The sequence below is a fragment of the Diadema antillarum genome, unplaced genomic scaffold, assembly GCF_040938485.1.
Source record: "Diadema antillarum isolate AM-2024a unplaced genomic scaffold, OU_Dant_1.0 seq00000589_RagTag, whole genome shotgun sequence".
In the NCBI taxonomy this organism is placed as follows: domain Eukaryota; kingdom Metazoa; phylum Echinodermata; class Echinoidea; order Diadematoida; family Diadematidae; genus Diadema; species Diadema antillarum.
This window is the reverse complement of record NW_027271521.1, coordinates 947,011-965,799: the sequence shown is the minus strand read 5'-3', so window position 1 is coordinate 965,799 and position 18,789 is coordinate 947,011. Positions and strand designations below refer to the sequence as shown.

At 39.9% G+C, this 18,789-nt stretch overlaps 2 protein-coding genes across 2 annotated transcripts in view; one reads left to right on the top strand and one right to left on the bottom strand.

The window, feature by feature from the left end:
* Window positions 1-9,392: 9,392 nt before the first annotated feature.
* Window positions 9,393-10,258, bottom strand: LOC139735647 (RBPJ-interacting and tubulin-associated protein 1-like). The gene has a single exon (XM_071646399.1). The coding sequence runs from the start codon at window positions 10,057-10,059 to the stop codon at window positions 9,403-9,405; it is 657 nt and encodes a 218-aa protein (XP_071502500.1). The 5' UTR covers window positions 10,060-10,258; the 3' UTR covers window positions 9,393-9,402.
* Window positions 10,259-15,549: 5,291 nt separating this feature from the next.
* The window catches only part of LOC139735643 (oxysterol-binding protein-related protein 1-like), a 78,838-nt gene continuing 75,598 nt past the window's right edge, over window positions 15,550-18,789 (top strand). The window contains exons 1-2 of the mRNA XM_071646392.1: window positions 15,550-15,920; window positions 16,842-17,002. Of these exons, the coding sequence (XP_071502493.1) occupies window positions 15,758-15,920; window positions 16,842-17,002 (324 nt within the window). The 5' untranslated portion in view covers window positions 15,550-15,757. The remainder of the gene's footprint in view (window positions 15,921-16,841; window positions 17,003-18,789) is intronic.

Genomic DNA, 18,789 nt, shown 5'->3' with positions numbered 1-18,789 from the left:
AGCCTACCTCATCGCCATTATCAAAGTTTGCCGTTACACGCGTTATGATGCTTTCAAACAATGCACTTACCACATCGTGTACAGCGTAGCGTGCCAAAAGGGTCTCTAAAGGGCGTATCCTCAATCTGTAATCCACGATGCGCCCTCTGAAACGCGGCGCCTCCCTTTCTTCCCTCTGCTGAATGGAGTAGAACTCTCTAATCCGTTCCTGAAAAAAAAATGAATAACCGACATGAAGATATGATATCTCGCCATATAATACATACATAAACATACATACATACATATGTCATTAGGTAATCTTGATACGTATATCTGATGCCCACACTTACCGAAAGATTTTCATTGACATCCCTCTGCGAGACATCCCGATCCGATATCTGGCTGTCGGGAGGTTGGTCGGGATTCTCGGCACTGGTTGACTCCATCGGCTCGGAAAATAAATCCCTTTGCGTGTCCACGATAGAGTCAAGTTGAGAGGGAGCGTCGAGCGAGTTGTCTGTCGGTGAATGAGAGGATGGTGGGAAGGACTCTTGCGTGCCGTATATATCCTGGCTGTCCAGAGTCTGAGATTGTTCCCACGGTGTCATCTACGTCAATACAATGATAAAAGAAAAAAAAATAGGACAACAGTGAGGCTGTCACAACGCACTATCCTATATGAAGCGAATAAATATGTATTGTGAGCAGACACTTACCACTACGTTATCACCTTGGCCAGCTTGGGGAATATCGGGATCGGAGTCTTCACTCTCCAGCTCGTCCCAGTTGAGGAGTCTCCTGCGCTGCTCCACCACTTGCTGCCTCTGTTCCCTCCTCCTTTGCGCATGCCACCTCCGTCTAGCGCTCGCCATATATGTAGCGTAGAGGGCCTGATGTTCGCGCTCGTCTTGGCTAGTCCATTCAGGAGTCATGTTTCCGGACATACTAGACACGACAAGGCAAACGGAGAAAAATCTGCTTACAATTTTTGTCACGATTATAAAAATCAATAACACTCACGATCATGCGTTAAGATGCCGAGAACGTAAATTATGAATGTCTTTGAGACCATATGTTTTTCATGCTTACAACAGTACACGTATACAAAGGGTTAAACGCAGAAATGTTGACCTAAAAAGTCACGTTATCTTACCATTATACTCCCTACCTCAATCACAATCTGCATACGCCTTAAACGTACATGCTTGGCTTTATCTATTTTAACTGTCAATCTCGTTTAATACGGACAACACGTTCTCGTCTCACCTGTTCAACGATGTAATCCAACGAATAATATGTAAAATCGATACACTTTTCTGAGTGCCAACGTTCACTGCAAGTCAGAACTTGTCCCGATGATGTCTGCTCTTCCAGAGTTACTTCGTCGTCAGGCTGCGGAGCTCGAATGATGAAGCCGTTGTCAAGACGGCGATATTTATACAAGTTTTATGTTTATGTGCCCGTTACCTATGGTTACAACAAATACCACTTGATGACAGTTGCTACGTATGATGATTATAATTCCTATTGATCGTCATCCTGTACTACCTACACGCACCACTGGCACTGACCCTTGTGGAAACCCCTTACCGAAAGCTGTCTTTGTTCGCCCCTATAATCCCTTCGCACAGACACACGCTTTAAGATTTGGAGTAAAGTAGGGGTCAGTACCATTTTTGGTCCAGGAGTTATAATGTCTCAAACTTGAAAACTCACTATATAAAAATGGCCACTTTAGGTGTGACCAAGACTTTGTTGGTCATAAAAAAGTCTGCGCGCACCAAGACTACTACACGCACCACTGGCACTGACCCTTGTGGAAACCCCTGACCGAACGCTGTCTTTGTTCGTCCCTATTCACGCGCTCTGGGTCCGAGGATTCTAACAATAGAAACCATTTGCGATATCGATTACTTTCTCCTTGGCCTTTTTACGCACGGAGCTCATGCCTTCATACACTGTAGCGGTCTATTATCGATTACTTTCTCCTTGGCCTTTTTACACACGGAGCTCTTGCCTTCATACACTGTAGCGGTCTACTATCGATTACTTTCTCCTTGGCCTTTTTTACACATGGAACTCTTGCTTTCATACACTGTAGCACTCTACTAGACAGTGATGGTGCAGACAGTTTCACGCTGACCGTGTCTCAAAGGCGTCTCATTACCGTGGAAACGTACATTCTGCAACGTGGAAACTACCTCTAACTTATACCCGCATCTCTTGTCTACGGATATCGCGTCCTTTAATCTGCATCTCTTGTCTCCGGATATCTCCGACCAGAGTTACAACACATAGTTGTATACATAGCTGTGCTTGAACAACGACCTTCTGGAGCCGGCAAAGGTCATCGCCCTAATACAAGCTGTGTTTAGTCAATGGAGTATATGGTGATGCTAGAGACAGTTTCTTGCTGATCGTGCCACGAAGGCGTCTCATTGCCATGGAAACATACATTCTGCACCGTGGAAACTGCCTTCCAACATGCCTACATCTCTTGTCTACGGAAATCTCGTGTCAGAGCTAGTTTCCCCCTTATCTCATAGCTGTATAATCGTCATGAACAACGGGTTGACGAAACGGACAAACGTAGGTAAGTCCCATTATACCCGCTTTGCTCCATATCTGAGTCAAGAATGCCTGCATTATTTTGCCGTGGCAACCGAGAAATCATTCAAACAGGCGCCATTTTCCTCTCTCGTCTCTTCTACAATAAAAAGCAGCCATTTATTCCCGCCATTATTTAAAAAAACCCGCCAATTTTCGAATATTCTACCGCTTTCCCGCCAAAAACCAACCGCTATGTTGTTTGTTTACCCGTTGCTTAGTTACCAGAGACGTCCATGACCTTTCTGCGTGACCTCCTATGCAAATTAGCCTATTGTTATGCTAATAACGTTACGTAATCGCACCCATTGTTCGTGTTCACTCAAGCATTTGTGCGCGATTGGACTTCCTTATTCTCTTACATGTTGGTAATATTTGCAGATGACACGACGAGATTGTAAACACGACGTGTCTGTCTTGTTTACGACGAGAAGTTAAGATGCAACTCTGGCAGTCTAATTCAAAGCCATATAATGAAGTTCTAAAAAAAAACAGTCGATGACCCCTAGCTTGAAGAGAGCCGGGAAGAGAGCATTAATAATGTGTAAACTCCCGCTATGAAATACATTTAACAGTGACAGAAGTTTCCGTTTCGACTTTCCCAGCAGAATTGGGTGGGGCGCTCCGTCTGAGTAAGGATATATATTTTTTTTCGGGACAGTCTTCTCATCCTAAGCCAGTCGACTTGCCAAGTTAGACCACTCCATCGTGTCTTCTTTGGTTTGACTGAAAGAATAAATTTCGATTGCTATGCCTTTAAAATAACGATTTAAACAGAGAGGTTCGACGCTCCTTTTATTAATTTTTTTTTTTTTTGGGGGGGGGGGCGGCAGAAGGAATAGTTTCAAAATACGTTTGATGTAACCGTGTAGTGTCGTGGAAATGTGAAAAAGCTGCACTGTGTTGTGATTGTGACATCATTGGGTGAACACACGATCGTATTACACATTAGCCTGCTATTACATTGCCATGCTTGGTGTCCGACGCGATCCTCATCAATTTGATCCTTCTTCATCCCCTCTCCCGCGTGTTTTCTTTCTACCTTTCAGGACTAGGTCAGGGCATATTGGCAATTTCTACAGTTCTGGAGCTGAACGAAAGAGCAGGTGATAGGTTCAACCGTCTCTTCATCATTGCAAAATCTGGTTACTCCGTGGGGATGATTCTTATTCCTCTTCTTGCGGACTTCCTGCAGAACATCTACGGCTGGCGGGGCGCCATGCTTATCCTAGGCGGACTCCAGGTAAATCTGATCCAAATGGCCGCCGCTATCAGGCCACGCAAGCGGACGAGAAGCGCAGAAGACGTCAATGACGGGATGGCATCGGATGGGGACGCAGGCGGATCTGGTAATCTCACGAGCGATTACCAACGAGTAGCGAGCAGTGACATCACGAGTTCTAACCGCAAAACGCCGCAAGAAACACAAAAGTGTGATGTCGGCACAAGGAAGGCATCTTTAGAGAGTCCGGGGAGTAGTGGTGACCCGATGTTGACCAGTGAGGGTGCTTCCACATCCGGGTGCGCTGCCCCTGATTTAACTGATGACCACATGCTTGAGGAATCTTCTGACCAAGAGATGCGTGGTGAGGCTGAGCGAGAACGGCTGTTGCAGGAGCATTCGAGCATCTCACTGGGAGAAAAGTCTGGAGAAAGGAAAAGTTCACTTCAACTCCATCAAGATAACAATATGCTTGGAAGCTTCGAAGGAAGATCATCGGAACGATGTGGAGATGACGCCACACTTGGGAAATGGAACAGAATGCTTCAAGCCGTGAAGGAGTTAGACTTTTATCGAGATCCGAAACTGGTTCTTGTACTCATATCGAACGTGCCATATGCCATGGCGGTCGGTTGCTGGTACTCCTTTCTTATACCCATGGCCATGGAGCGGGGCATCCCTGTTCTCCAGGCACTCGTGCTGAGCTTCTGCCCTGCGGTGTCCTACTTTTTGGTTCGCGTGTTCGTGGGAATGTGGGCGCGTCGACTGGAAAAGTGGGTGCTCGATGTCTATCTAGCCCTCACCGGCATCAACATGATCTCTCTTACTGTCGACATTCTCTTCTCAATCTACGCCGTGATGCTGGTGACGTCACTAGTATCGGTTTTGTGCATCGCTCTCCGGAGTGTCTTCATCTTCATCATAGTGCGAGAGATGGTCTCCAACGACAGTTTCCCACTGGCCGTAGGAGTGCTGGAATTCCTCTACGGTGCGGGCAGCATGCTTGGTGCCTACCTGTCGGGCAAGTATACAATGTACTGTAATTTGAATAATGATTGATTTCACGTTCACGTGACAATGTGTATTATGGAGGGTAGGAAATGCATGTACTCATTACAACTAAATGAAAGCAATAGGCGTTTTCACATCAGCCCCATAAAAATCCAAGCTCGAGATATTTTCCAATTTCCCCAAGTCAGAAAATAGCGCGCTATTTCGAAACATTGGGCTGATGTGAAAACGCCTAATGAAAGCAAAGATGCACTGTTCTTTGGCTCGGTATGTCTCTTTTGGTCAGTGTTAAAGCGTAGAAAGCGTTGGAAAAATAAACCAAAACAACAACAAAAACAAACACATACAATAAACTAAACAACAACAAACACAGACACCACACATCTCTTACGGGTTGTTCTTCGAAGACTTGCAGTTACACCATTCTTACAATAGACTATTCAATTTGTTCGATTTTGAAGTGGCAAATTGCACTTCTACTATACGTATGTGTACCACTGAAGTCCTTTCCCCCTTGTTTTTTCCATATTTAGGTGTGATCGCGGACGCTTTCGGAAGTTTCGGCGCATCCTTCGTGATGATAGCCGTGCTCGAAGCCATAGTATTTCTGCTCCTCATCCCGCCAAGATGTTGCCATGGAAACAACTCAAGACGGGAAGGCAGTGACGATGGAGCTCCATCACTGCGCGGTGGTAACGCAGACGATGCGCGTAGTCAGATGTCTGGGGACGGACCGTTGAAAACAGCCGATGACCATTGAAAAAGACGCAATACTATTTTTGTGATTTCTTACCCGGCAAACTGTCGTTAGCAAAAGCGTAGTATTTATATTGCTAATTTCTTTTTTGTGTGCTCCGAGGACCGGAACGACGAGTGTTTCAATAGATCTTTTAGAGGAAATTCTTCATTACAATTGTAATATGAAAAGAAGAGCTTTCTTAAAACAGGAATCTCGGGGAAAGACATGCCCGTCACTCGATATACTCGCTTTGATAATTGTTTGAAAACGATGTGCATCGTGAGTTCTTATTGCTTGCCCGTTTTTATCATTTTTATCATAGTGGAAAAATTCAGCGTGATTTGATCACATTGTTCCTGGTGATTCGCTAAAAATACTGTGTTGAATTACAAGTACAAATGTACACGTACATGAAAAAAAAAAATCATCTTTTGTGTTGTTCATTTTGACGCGTTCATGTCATCTGACCGCGTCGGGTTTATTTTCTTCTTCAGTGCACATTATTATTATTTTTTTTTACACAGAAATGTACGGAATACAATTAGTTTTTTCCATGATCTGTTTAATCCATTTACAGTGTACACGCTGTCATCTAAAAGATTCAAAAATTGTACATGTATAATTGTATAAACAAACTCGCCTTGCTGAACTCGGAATGTTCGAGTCGTTTTGAGTTGTGGAAAACCTATTATAAGATGTCACTGAAAGAGAACTATTGGAGCAGGTTGCTGAAGATATCGGCGATTTATTGGCTGAAAGAACAGGGTTTTTAGAGGGTACATGTACAGGTATGACAATTTCGACCTTCTTACACGTACATAGTACAAACAGGACTGTACATGACAAGGTTCTCTTCCACCTCCGTGGTTATACATTATTTTGAATGTTACACGTGCAAACAGCTAGAAAAGACTGTTTGACGGTACAAGAGTCGAAGTATGAAGACATTACAACCTTAATTTTTAGACGTCCTTTTGTGCACACTGCATATTGTATGCAATATCACTTTGATGATTTCTTTAAATTCATACCTGTTTTCTTCCTAATTTCTATAACTTATCAGACACTTGCCACACATTTTCTCCCAAATAGGCTTACTTGAGGTGCAGTCGCCCCAAAACAAAACAATGTCCACTGTTACGTAATAAACAAGTCACAACCATAGAAATACAGTGTATGACTGAAATGAATAATGTTTAACTTGTCTGTTCACATGAGGCAGAAATATTGCATGGATTAATATCAACTGATCTGCTGAAATCGTTATACCACACATTTTGGAATGCATATTATCAACTCAAAATATCATCAAGTGTCAAATTTTCTATCTAATTCTTGATTCTTTGTGATCAAAATATTTCTGTGCCAACTTCACAGGGATTAATTTCATGACTTCTAAGATATGGTTTTATACTCTCTATGTCAGTTTGAAAAGCGTGCAATGTGATAAAACCTGGCAATCCCTGATGACAATGGAATTGTACATAAAATTGCTCTTTTACATTACCACTCAAGAGCCTCTGTGTTGACACCTTACAGCATTCCTTGTGCAATAAAATTACCCTCATGTCGTAGTTATACAGCTGTGCATAAAATCAGTGCAGCATCTTCCTACTGAAAACAAAGAATCCACATGTACAATTGTATTTCAGTTTTTCTATGATGTACGATGGACTATTGACATCACATTCAGATTAAAGGCATGGAGACAGTGCACTTACATCTTTCTTTTTTAGCATGTGACTAATTATTTACAAGTACAATATATTTGTGTATGTACATTCCTTTACATACTGAAAAACATTTATTTACATGCAGCTCTGACTCGTAATAAAAAACATGTTTAAGCAGAATAAATCATCCTTTCCTGCTTCCTTTACAATTCAGAACATACTCTGTAGAAAGGCTAAGCTCTGTAACATTTCTACAAGACGAAAGGTTTATTGAATGCAGATTGTATGCCAAACGTAACTTTAACAGTACTTTTGAAGTTTTCTGTGTGTGCTTATTTCAAATTGTCCTCGCCAACATACAAGAGCATACCATTTTCACGCACTTGCTCTGCCAAAATGAACAGTGCAAATGTTAAAATGCCCTGATCTACACTATAAACAATATTTCATGGCTGGTCAGTCAAATTAACATTAATTGAAAAAAAAAAAAGTTCAAGTGTCCAATACCACATAGACACAGTAATAAACTTTAGTTTAAAAAAAAATGTCACAGATAAAACAAGTAGAAAACAGAAAAGACAGTCACTGACAAAGTTCTTACTCCATTGTATTCAAAATGACACATATTCTATGCCATGGGAAAAGCAAAAGCTGACCTGGTGTTCAAGTTTACTTCTTTATGAAAAGTACTGTACAGTAATTGTACACAAGAGCAGTTGATTTTTTTTTTTTTCATCAGAGAAGAATTGAGGAGTTTATCAGTTTTAAATACACTTGTATCTTCGCAGAATAGTGGCGTTGGTATCAATTGATTATATTGATAGCTCTATCCTTTATCAATGTCTCAATTTCCCACAGACTGTGTAGAATCCTACTGCCTCGTGTGGGCAATGGAGTGAATGAGATGGTATTCTCCATTTCTTTTTTCTTGTGAAGTGGAACCTTGTTATAAAAAGGTTAAATATTTAGAGAGAATCCTCTAATAATAGTGTGATTAAATTACAGGTCCAGACTCTTTATATTTCTTTATTTTTGTACCCTGATCTAGTGAGAACTCTGATATACTGTCATGGTTTTCAGGTCTTGGTTATAACAAGGCTCCCCTGTATCTGGATTCTTTTTTTTTTTCAAAGATTTTGCATCTATATACATGTACATACAATGCTAGATTATGGCAACCATAAAGTACTCTGGCGCAAAGGATATTCCTAGTAAATTCTTCTAGCTGAATTTGTCTCATTAGTACAAAATGCAGTGAAGACAGAAATGTATGCAAGCCAATGGTAGTTTTGTGATGTACACGTATAAGATCCTTACCTCATGTAATTTGCATCATATACAGTACACTGTACATTATATGTGATTGCTACCTGGTACCAAAATTATTCTTTGAAGAGGTTTGAAATTATGAAATATTCAGGGTTTTAGTTAATCTAGGAAATACTAAAACTTTCATGGCTCTGTTTGTTTCAGATTGGTCTGCTCATCATGTGAAACTACACACAGAGTGGGTCTTCATGTGAAGTTACAGTTTCTTGTAGAATTTCAAAAAACAAGAACACAATGAGAGAGCCCCCTGTAATTGCTAGAAACCTTCTTTATGCATGTCATCTGCTGAGCACCTGCTAATTAGGGCCAAAATGCTGGCTTGAAATAAGTGTTAAATTAGACAAAATTATTCATTCACAAGTGTATTTACTCAATTGCACTATCTAATGCCCTTGATATGAAATTTTAACATACAGTACGACTTACACCACATCAACACTGTACTTGTAATGTACACAGTCACTGTCTTCTTTGAGTTGTGGTTGATGTATTCACAACAATTGGGACCCAAACGTTTCTCTTGATGAACACTGCATGAAGGTATAACATAGCACTGACGTAAATCTTACCCCAAATCAACATGTTAACCTAAGGACTCGTACACATCACTCCCCTGTGAGTTATGGTTAATGAATTCACAACATTTAGGACTCAAATGTCTCTCTTGATAAACACCACAAGAAAGTACTTCTAATAGGTACGTTCGATGAAAACAAGACATTTTCCAATTTTCCTATATCCATGTAGAAAGACAGGAAAAGCACACATACCATGATATTCTGTAGAAAGGACAGTTGTACAGGTAGTCACTTATATGTACATGGGTCTGTTCAAGGGTTTCACTTCCACGGAGGAGGTTTATTGGGTGTTGCTGATCGCCTGCCTGACGCAGACTGGGGTCTACTCCCTGATGAGGATCTAGGACGACTCCCGGTCGCTGACCCAGGCCTGCTCCCGCTGGCTGACCTCGGACGACCACTTGCCGAACCGGGCCTGTCACCAACCACCGAGCTTGGTCTCGACTCGGCCTCAAAGCACATGCTGCCCTGGACAGGCGGAGCCCACGTGAGGGTCGTGTTTCTGCGCCTGTCAGCTTTCTTATCAGTCCAAGGCGCTTCAAAGGAAGGCTCTTGCAGGGGCGCACCGAACAGCGACTGGTCAATGTAGGTAGGGGTGTGCTTTCTGATTCGGTACTTATTCCTTGTCATGGGCATGCTGGAAAGCTGGGGCTTAATGGATGGCGACGCTTTCCTTCCATGTGGAGATGACTTTTGTTGGGGACTATCATTCCAGTCGTCTGTGGACTTCCGTCTGTCTCTATGGGACCCGAACAGCGTTTCATCAATGGATGATTCGTGTGACACAAAGCGATACTTGTAGGACTTTTTAGGGTTTACATTTGGACTCTGTCTGCCCATTGACTCCCCTTGTAAGCTGAGGCCGGACTGGCGACCATCTTCATCACTAAAACTGTATCTACCTGACTGATTGGCCATGAGTCTAGGGATGGAATCAGAACTTTATGAAGAAATGATACACAAATCACAGCTGCTCATGGCACTTACTGTTCGGTGCCTATGGACCTCACGGTGCCTATGGACCTCACACATGAGTTTCCTCCAATGCATTTTTCTTGTCCAGGCTATTTCAAAACAACTTTGGCACTTGAACACACTCTGAAAATAATCTTCTGTAAATTCTGTAGAAAATACAAGAGGGAGAGAGAGCGAGGGACAGAGAAATATCAGATACTTGCAATTCACCATAAACAAATATTTGTCTAACACAACTAAGCATTTATATATTACTGTGATGAGTCAACAAGCAAAATCAGTTAAAGCAAAGATATGTGTCTGTAACACTTGGAATCAAAACATGTAGTAATGACTAATGTACAAAGGTCTAAATTCAAGGATCAAGTTTCCTGTCTGCTGATGTCCATGCATTCTTGATACTGCTTTCACTGAAAGACTTACTTTGGTACACGAAAAAAAAAATGAATACCGGTAGTAAATCTAAAAAAACAATTTTGATATGTGACAAAGTGAAAAAGGAAAATGAATTGCTGAGAGAGAGAGAGAGAGAAAAAAATCTTTTTTATGACTCAAATTATTGTTTACTGACATTTGCATATTTAGCCTGTAAACTCCCGAGTTCACTGACCCTATAAAATGCCAAAAGATTAAAAAATCCTACAAAAATCCATAAAATTTCCTGGATCACTACCAACATACATGTAAAATCATCTAGAAAATCTAATCTTTATTTGTGTTATCATCAACTCGGCTAGCAGGTTTCATTCAAACAAGCAAACAAACCAATGCTGATGAAAATATATAACCTCCTTCTTTGGCAGAGGCAAACTAATAAGACAACCAGATGCCAAACGGTAGGGATATACTTTTTTTTTAATAATTTGGGATATGAAATTATGAGATTTGGTGCATGACTAATGGTATGCCTACAATCATGCATGACAAATAATCAGAAAGTGATAAATTATAAGTTCATCCTGTCTCCATTTACACACCAACCCACTGTCCAACGCTAACGGACCGATTATACATTTGTAGACACTACAAGCTACAACTTATACAAGCAAGATCTAGATCTGAATCTAACGTTAACGGTCGTTAGGTCTAGTAATCACGGTAATTTTTCAGCTTATATTCAGGGTATCTCGCGTTGATAGTGTCAACCAATATCAAAGTTTCATGCTGCATGCTGTCATAACATCATTTAGTAATAGTAGCTGTAGAGTAGCATGTTGACCAAAAATTGTTGACAGTTTGTAAAATAGGTAACCGCAGGCCGCACCACCACTGGCCACTCGCACCAGGTCAGGCCAGCGACCGCGACCCAAACACGTATGACACGACACATAATCTAGTACGCGGGACCAAGAGATTGTTGGCCATCGACATCGGCCACTGCACAAACAACGGCGGCATTATCATCACGTCAAAAAGTCTTTATCTTCTCGTCCTACCATTCTTATTGGCGAAATCATGCAACTGTTTATGTGTTAGATTGACGTACACCAGAATAATCATGGGCAAAACCTTACCTTCGCGTCCACATAGCTAGTCATAGCTCGAGTGGCAGGTTACTGTCAACAACTGACATGTTACCAATCAACGGCTTCATTGCTAGACTTGCTACCAGACCCCAACTATAAATGCTCACTTGAAAACACAGTTTTCCATTCCTTGTTCATGGCACTGGTGCAGACCAACGGAAAAAAATCCCACTGAGTTCTTTGTGAATCCACGGATTAGGCCCGGCGGTCCAGGACCCTGTCTGTTTTTTATTGTCGTCGATCATAATGGTCATGAATAGCAGTGTCATGAGGGGTATTTTCCTTCATTTTGTTGTCCGAACGATGTGATATATCGTTTGAATGCATATACATGCCACTAACCTCTCAGTAGAGGTCGGTGAGTTATGATGCATGCATGATTAAATTAGGTTCCGCCTTGGCGCGTCCTGCCTGTAGGGCCTACCACTCCAAAATTTTATCAGTTTCATAAGAAAGAGAAAAAAAAAATCCCTGCAAAAACAGATGGAAGTTATGACATTCTGACATTTCAAAATTTGACCAGTCGTTATGAATATTCAAACCAGCAAGTTGATAATGTCATTCTTTCATAGTTTCTTATTCATTTTATTATTATTTTTTTGTATACAGAAATGACAAAAATCTAATATTTCAGCTGCATGAATGTAAAACTTGCCTTAAAGCCACCCAAAATGAAAACGAACAAATGTTACGTCTGAGATATTTTGGTATGGAAATATGCTTTTACCAGTACACATTAGCTAGAAATATTTTTTCCCTTAATTTAGAATTTCATATGCTAGTACACTCCGCAAAAAAAGAAGAAAAAAGAAAAGAAACACTTTTTCGAGTTCATATTTTTTCATAGAAGATTTTGATGAAAACAGATGTATTATACTCCATATTAAAGGTAATTTCATTCGCTATCAAACTACTAGTAGTAGGTCAATATATAAAGAAAACTCTGTGTATGAGTGAACACATTTGTTTTTGTCTTCCAAGACTCAAAAGAAAAAAAAAATTGCAGAAATTGACATGTTGTCTTTCATTTGGAAATGCCCTTCAAAATAACAATGATAACAAAAGACTAGTTTAACAGAATGAAAAACATTAATGAAATAGCAAAATGAATTTTCGTTCTCTTTATCTCTTTATAACGTCAAACAAAATCAAAGTTGGAAATTAAAGGGGGAAAATAAGAATTTTCTGTCAACTCATACTTCAAATGACATCAGGAGTAAGGACATGAAGATGATTAAATGAATAGAATATCTTTAACTTCATTCTTTTCATTTAGTTTAAGAATATTCATGAGACAAATTCAAGAATCAAATATCACTTTTTCTAATTTGAGAAAATCAATTTAAATTCCTACCGATTCTCTCATTTCTTTTGAATTTGGATTTGACAGAAGATTCTTCATCTTCCTCCATTATAATTCAGCCTTTATTAATCTTTTGGGCTTCAAAGATATTATAGAGGTCGTAGATTTATTTTTCCAACTTAATTCATGTGTTTTATTCTGTTAGGTTTTTTTTTTTCATAATTTTACAAGGAAAAGCGATGCAAAGCGATGACCCCGAGCTTACGTTCGACATTCACTTTTGACTAAGCCCAACTTCTAAAGTGACATGACTGACGCCACGTTTTCAAGTGTGTGTGTGTGTGTTTGGTGTGTGTGTGTGTGTGTGTGGGGGGGGGGGGGGGGTCATCAGCTAACAAGCGAAAAAAAAAAGGTCTTCAGCGCAAATACAGCCTTACCGCGCTCACATCACTTCAATGTTTCTCTCTTTTTCTGTCTAGTGCCATAAAAACTTACGTACTTCCGGGGTAAAAAAAACCACAAAAACAAACCAAACGAACAAACAAAACAAAAAAACAAAAAAAAAACCCAACACGTGGGGGGGGGGGGGCATAGTTAAGTTGTGACACCTTATGAATTCCTTTGTATGACGCCAAAAATGTGGGCCCCCCGGTTCCGCAGGCCCAGTTATATACCGCTAAAATGACAATGTCCAAAGTAAAAATGTTCAACAAAAATGGCCTTGAAAGTTTATGTTGTACAAAAACAATGCTGAGATGATAAGTCACGTGAACTGTCGAGGCTAACCTTCCTTCTGGTCACGTGATTCAGCAGCCAGCTGTGTACCGATTTCCCAATGACCACATAACCGCAGGCATGCAGGCCATACACTTTACACACACACAACACGTACGTACCGCACTAATCTACATAAAGGAGTGCATCCGGACGAAGTCAACGAGATCGCGAGGTATTTGGAGTGGCTATTTAGACGAGCTTTACATACGGATCAGCCAGTTGCCTCAAAGTGATACAGGGGTACATTCAAGTAATCATATTTGGACGTGAAATTGGATGGTTCGAATGTTCTTATCAGTTATAGCTCTTTACCATTCGCTACCGTGTACATACAGCCAGCGCTTTCAACGGGGCTGCGTTTTGTCTGCCCGCCGGAGCTGTGGCGAGCACGTTCCGGTAACAACTGGCCCAACACACACTGCTCGGCGTTGAAACGAAAGTTTGTGTGCAGAGAGCTCGAGAGGGCTTCAATAGGTAGGTACAGTTGTATTTGCATGCGTCAAAAGCTTACATTTATGGTACTTTACCCGATACGATACGTAAGCCATTTGCACTGCGGATGTTAGATTAGAGCCTATATTTATCTTGTCTGTTGGCTGTCTTTTAATAAAAGCTCTCATCTCTCTTCCTTTTTCCTTGAATTTTCATTGAAACAAGGGCAAGGAGCCATTGGTTATCCAGCCATCTTCTCAGATGGAAAATGAACAAACAAACAAGCAGTCATAGTTAATCTCAGTTTCATTATGGCTAGATATGAATGTTTCAATTTTTGCAAGGACTAAGCTCAAATCAAAAGTCATAGGTTTGTATTCATGCCAGAAGTAAGAACTGAGATTTGACCCATGCTTCTCATTTCATTTCATTTATTAATTTTGTATTTTCAACAAAAATATGAATGTCCAAAACATATGCTGAAGAAAAACAAACAACAAAAATATTCTTAATATACATGTATGTCAAAATTTTGTATATCACAATGTAATAGGTTGCGGAGCAAAGATGCATGATTGATATCAATAATGTTGAAATTTTATGTAGTGCTTAGTTTTTAGTGGCTGTTCACGTGGTGGAGTCCTAATGACAGTAATGCACAATTGCAATTTGATGTATCTTATGTCTGCAGAGCTTTATATAACATTTCATATGATTTGCAAGGCAAAAAAGAAGAAAAAAGAAACAAAGTGACTAATGATCTATCCCAATGAATTCACAAATTGCAATTACGTCAGGTAAAGAATACTCGAAGGAGATGTTGAATTTTGTCAAATTCTCAAGTCCAATTGGCCAAGTGCCTTCTTGAATTGAGCTGTTTATTTCCAAGAATTTCAGTTATATTTCTCAATAGAAAAAAATATATATTTTCTCTAACTTTGTGGAACTGCTTGAATTTACAATGTGAAGCACACAAAATATCATATCTGTACAATACACTGTAAGTATTACAGATTGAGTGACTTTCGCATTTCTATGACTATTTGTTTTTGCTTCATAGGTTAGTGAGAAGCCTGCAAGCAGAGTTTTGTCATGGCAGACGACAGTAGTATTAAAGAATTCAAGGATTGTCATGACGACAGTGATGCTGATGATGTGCTGCCAGAGACAACAGACTACAGAGGTAGTCCAGAAACTCCACCTGATGCTAGTCCACAAACTTCTGATGAAATCTGTCGACACATGAAGCCAGCAGTTAGGAGATCTGATCTGGAAAAATTCACCCACGGAGAAATAGATGAGAATGGAGGAACAGGAGGAGGGGGAGGAGGAGGAGGAGGAGGAGGAGGAGGAGGAGGAGGAGCAAAGCAAGATGACAGTTTCTTTGACTGTAACCATAGTGATGGAGAGTTGAATGAATGCACTGAGAAGGAGCAGACCCTCGCTCATGAGGGGAACAGGAATGGATTTGATGGTCATGAGTCATTCAAAGATACCGAAAATGAGGAGGTGGAGGTCAGGGGTGAGTCTGTGGAGGACCAGGGAAAAGTTGAGATGATGAGCGTAGATGATGCTGTTCAGACCGCATCCAGGTATTTGAAGGATGGAGGAGGAGGAGGAGGAGGGTAGAAAAAAAAGAGATGTTCAGGAAGACCAGGAGATGCTCCTCCTAGCGGCTCGCCATGGCGACGGACCGGCTGTTTACTCACTCATCCGCAAGTACGAGGGTGTGCTTGATAGAGCTGGATTTAGCGTGAATTGCAAAGGTCAGCACTTGGTCAATTTCATGAGCAATGATTGAGATGAAAGTCCCAATTAAGGTTAAGGTTAATGCATGGGAATTCAGGAGATCAACAAAAGATGAATTACCACTGGCAAATTCTCCCACAATGAAGTATGTCTGCTCGTACCTAATGAACCTTCTTTCTATGGTCATTATTCTTTTTATAGTCAGCTTTATCTTCCTTGTGGAATAATCTGCCTCAGATTAAGTATCAAGTATGTCAACATAGTTTAATACTGAAAACATCCCCTTAAAACTCATTTAATTTGTTCACTCTGTAGTGTTCTCACTAGATGTCTGCATCTTTCTTGACATCTCTTCTCATTTCTTTTGTGGTCTCAGAACACATGGAGACCCTTACACATTAGGCTGCGTTCACATAGAAGTATACTATTCGGGTATTCGGGCTTGTTTTTGGAGGGCACGCGAATAGCTTGAATCGAACGATAGGATTTCCTCACACCGGTTCACATAGGAGGGCACTATTCGAAAGTACCGAATAGCTGCGAAAAGTATAGCAAAGTGGGAATCGAGCTTGTTCGATTTTCTTGCAGCGTATACCGTCTCTCGTTTATGAAATAATGACTATTTTTGTCTGGATTTGCCCTTTAGCAAAAATAAGCATGTAGACTGACATTTTGATGCAGTTTAGAAATTGTTAATAAGATTTGCTGGGATGTAGGAGGAAGAAATCCTCACTGCATGGGATGGTGAGTTGACGGTGCGGGTGATGGTGTATTCGGTGCCCGAATAGCGAAAAGCGAATACCGAATACCGAATACCGAATACCGAATACTTCTATGTGAACGCAGCCTTACAGTGATGTATGCTTTACAGGAAATTACCTATCATCAGTATCATTATAGGTTATGAAGACATTTTGTGACCTTTTCTATGCTTTCAGGGCAGCAAAAATCAAACCGGGGTTGGACACCCCTCCACCTCGCTTCCTATTTCGGCCACGAGAAAGTGGTGCTCATTCTACTTACCCATGGTGGAGACGTTAACGCTGTCAATCCCATTGGGGACACACCACTTCACAAGGCAGCTTACATCGGCAGAGAGGTAAAGATTTTCACAAAATACCAGCTTTCACATAAAGGGATGGTATAGTTTTGGTGGAGATGGGGACCTAGGTTTTAACTTTTTGAAAAATATTAAATGGAAATCATCCATATGAAATAGTAAGGAGCATACCGCCGTACATGTAATTCTGATAGGAATGAAAGTTTATTTGACAAAAACCACTTTTGAAATGGCTGAGATACCCCAATATAAGAGGTCCTCATTATTAGGTCCACTCTGTTTTGCTTTGTTTTTAGATATCTTAGCCATTTCCAAACCAATTTTCATCAAGTAAACTTTTAATTCCTCTTAATTTTTTTTTTATTCATTAATGTTTTATGTAAATGGTTCATAATTATATTTCACAAAGAGTTAAAACCTGAATCCCCATCTCAACCAAAACTATACCATCCCTTTAACCTGTCAAGTCTTGTGAATCATAATTTTACTATAAATATTTGTAATGTTTCAAAGAAAGGATTCTCTTCCCTTTTTGAGCCCTTTATGACTGTTTGTCTTTGTAGCCATATTTGCCAAAAAACAAACAAAAAAACAAACAAACTCCTCTAAATTGCAAGATATGTAACTGATTCAGAAGTTGGCAATGTATTTCAGAAGATGAAACTTTGTATTTCTTTCACAAGTTGGGAAGTTTTTAAAAGTTTTTTTTTTTCAATATTGTGCAGATTATAATGAATTCAACCAGATCCATCCAATATTTCCTGTAGTATAAAGATGTGTACAATGCACTAAAATTCAGAGGTGTGGATTTTAATGATGACAAAATGAAAGCAAAATCCTGGGGTCTTCATGAGCTCAGAAGAAAAGGTATCTTGTAACTTACTTGATATCATTATCTACTAGCACTGACATTTTTCTTCATTCCCATCAAAAAAAAAAAATCAACATTAAATTGTCTGGGAATTTACTGATTTTTTCTTTTCTGACTTATTTGTTTTATATATTGTATGTATTTGTATTATATATTTGTATGTATGTATATCATGTGTCTTACCAATACTGTGCACATTTAACCGCGATACATTTGTTATTTCATATCAGATAACCACATGTAAGATTGTTTTGTATCCACTTATTACCATTTTCATAGTGCATATTCGGGTAATTACTACGGCAAAGGCAACTGAACATGTTAAATTTAATAGCAGACGTACAACATACTGTAAAGTAGTTATAAAGTAGTTGGAGTGGTACATATACACTCTGTAATTTTCCCTTTCCCCCCTACCCTTCCTCCTCTCTCTATCCCTTATTCTATCCAGAGTAGCTAAGTATAGGGTCTCCATACCGTCAAGCCCCGGCTTATTTTGGAGACCCTTCCGTTTAAGTTCCCTGCCTAAGCTGTTCGTATTTGTTTTATTTTGTACTAAAAATATGTGTTGATATACTGTTTGTTATAAATGACTTGTACAAAATCATATCTGATGTAACGGAATTCAGCAGAAATAAATCAAATAAAATCAAATCAAATCAATATAGTTTTTCATCGATAACACAAAATTGACACTGTTATTGCTCATATCTCATAAATCATTTGTGGTGAGCCATAGCAAAAAAGAAAGGAAAACTGCAATTCGTATTCAAAGACAAGAGGACACTTTTTATGAAGTTACATTTTGAGCTGTGAGCTACATCATTGTTCCTTCAATTATTTGAGTTGGAAGTTCAATGTCCATTGAATTTCTGATGGTTTTATATTTGAAAGGACTTAGTCCAGTTCTTGATTGAATATGTAAGTTCATTTTCCATTGAATTTCTGATGGTTT

Excerpts from the sequence above, each read along its gene's own strand:
- LOC139735647 (XM_071646399.1), bottom strand. The coding sequence starts at position 10,059 with ATGGCCAATCAGTCAGGTAGATACAGTTTTAGTGATGAAGATGGTCGC.